The following is a 2,234-nucleotide window of genomic DNA, read 5'->3' as shown; positions in this document are numbered from 1 at the left end:
GATGACACAATATTGAGTCACTTCCTCATTAATTGCTTTAGAGCAGTTCCTACAGAAGCCTGGCTGCTATAAGTGAGGGCTCGGAGAGCTTCCGTCTCATTGTACTGAAGGCTTCACTGAAGGAAGGCTGTTGTGGGCTTTGGGTGATCTAGTGGACTGCTGGCGGCTTCGGTTCCTGGTAAGGCTTTGCTAATCACATCTTTATTTTTTTGGACAGTATTATCCCTGGAATTGGAGCATCTCTTCAGAAACCTTTTAGGGAGTACTTGGAGGCCCAGAGAGCCAAGCTTCATAACCCAGCGGGCGATGGAGCAGCAGCAGTAAGAATCAACCATTGTCCTCTTATTTAATTTATTTCATTGCATTTTTTGTTAATGTGATAAATCTCACATTTTATTTTATTTAGAAACCTTTTACTTGATTCTAAATATATTAAAGTCTAATTTAATTTGGTCCAAAAATCGTAATTCTGATTGTATTAATGATTTAAATTTTTTGATAAAAATATATATAATTTTATGAACAACTAAAAATGAAGTCTTCATTCATTAATGTAATCTTCATTCATTAATTCAAGTAATTCTGATTCATTAAGTAATGTTTTAAAATAAGAAATATATAATAAAAATAGAAATATAATATAGCCCAAAATCTTCATTTAGTAAATCGTTTTTTTTTATTTTTTTTATAAAATTTCTTGATTACAAATTTATGAACATATGAAAGACACATTTAATATAAAAAAAATCTTCTTTAAGTAATCCTGGTTTTATTTTTTTTAAAGATATTCCTTGATTCTAAAAAATATTAAATAAATTTCATGTGGCCCAAAAGTCTTAACTGATCCATTTTTATAGTTATGTATTTATATATATAATTTTTATTTTATTTTTTCTGCAGGGAGAAAGCTGGCTCTCGTGGGTATTTGAGAAAGTGGTGCTGGTCATGGTGTGCTATTTTATTCTGTCCATCATTAACTCCATGGCACAGAGCTACGCCAAGCGTCTCCAGCAGAAGAAGTACTCAGAAGGGAAAACAAAATGACGGACTCACAGAAAACCATCTCGCGCTCCTCTTTTGGAACCTATGAAATATTTAAGCTAAAACTGCTACATGAGCACTGATTTATGTGCGCTTCTGTATGTTAACGTTCATTCAGATCCCTTTAGTTACGCGGAGTCCCTCTTCATTTGTCTGTAGTGTGCTCGGCTATTTAAAATTGAACATTTAGAGATTTTTGTCTTTACAGAACCAAGGCAGTCTAGCTAACAGGCTGTGTGGAGTCATATTTGTTGCAATGCCTTATGCAACATTTGGAGGTCATGCTTCCATTGAAGTGAATACAGTTCTTAATCAATAGATTGATTTATTTCATTTCTAACATGCATGTATGGATGGGCAGGGTCTGTTTTGTGAGGTTTTGTGATTGGAATTTTCAGGGATAGTTTTTTTTTTTATCGATATTGATGTCATTTTGTATTTCTTTAACTGTTTGAAGAGGATAGCAATATCAACTCAGATCATTGTAGTTTCTACATAGTTTGCACATCTTGTAAAATAATGTTTTGACTATGCGCACAATGATGTTTATTCTCTGGTCTTAAACCAAAATGTCACAAACTAGTAGATGTAACTTTTAACCCAAGAAAATTAAGACGTAATATATGCATATGTTTGTGCATTTCAAACTAAAACTATAAGTTGATCCATATTTTCCTCTTATTTTGGGCTGAAGTATTTGTGTAGCTAATTATGATTTCCCTCAGCACTATTGTTACATAATTTGTTTGACATTAAATTCATTAATACATCTGTTGTTACATTTGCATTTTACGTAAAAAACAAAAATACATGAGAAATCAGTTATCTGGATTCAGACCAACGGATGACAGAAGTTGGAGGATGTGGCATAAAGAAAGGTATGTGGAAGGTATCTATCTATCTATCATCAGTCCGTCTATTGTTCTATCTGTCAATCAATCAATCTTCCGTCTGTCTGTTGTTCCATCTATCGGTCTGTCTAATAATACATATATAAGCTATAAGAAGTGTCCTGTTTCAGTGTGTTGTGCTTATTCAGTCACAAGTGTCCCATTGTGTCAGGTAGCTTATCAGACTGGTGTTGGCTGTAAGTCGTATGGCAACATCAGTGTAATAGGCTGCCTGAAATTTTGGGCTTAGTCACCATATGCATGTTCTGAGGCTGAATTTTGTGATAGAAATGTTTAACTGCA

At 33.6% G+C, this 2,234-nt stretch overlaps 1 protein-coding gene across 2 annotated transcripts in view; it reads left to right on the top strand.

Moving 5' to 3' along the window:
• The window catches only part of vmp1 (vacuole membrane protein 1), a 12,999-nt gene extending 11,191 nt beyond the window's left edge, over positions 1–1,808 (top strand). For both annotated transcript variants that reach the window (XM_079387381.1, XM_079387382.1), the window contains exons 11-12: positions 218–320; positions 901–1,808. In XM_079387381.1, the coding sequence (XP_079243507.1) occupies positions 218–320; positions 901–1,044 (247 nt within the window). In that variant the 3' untranslated portion in view covers positions 1,045–1,808. The remainder of the gene's footprint in view (positions 1–217; positions 321–900) is intronic.
• Positions 1,809–2,234: the final 426 nt, after the last annotated feature.

This window comes from Barbus barbus (assembly GCF_936440315.1).
Source record: "Barbus barbus genome assembly, chromosome: 31".
NCBI lineage: Eukaryota > Metazoa > Chordata > Actinopteri > Cypriniformes > Cyprinidae > Barbus > Barbus barbus.
The sequence above is the reverse complement of the archived record's forward strand: the minus strand, read 5'-3'. Positions and strand labels throughout refer to the sequence as shown.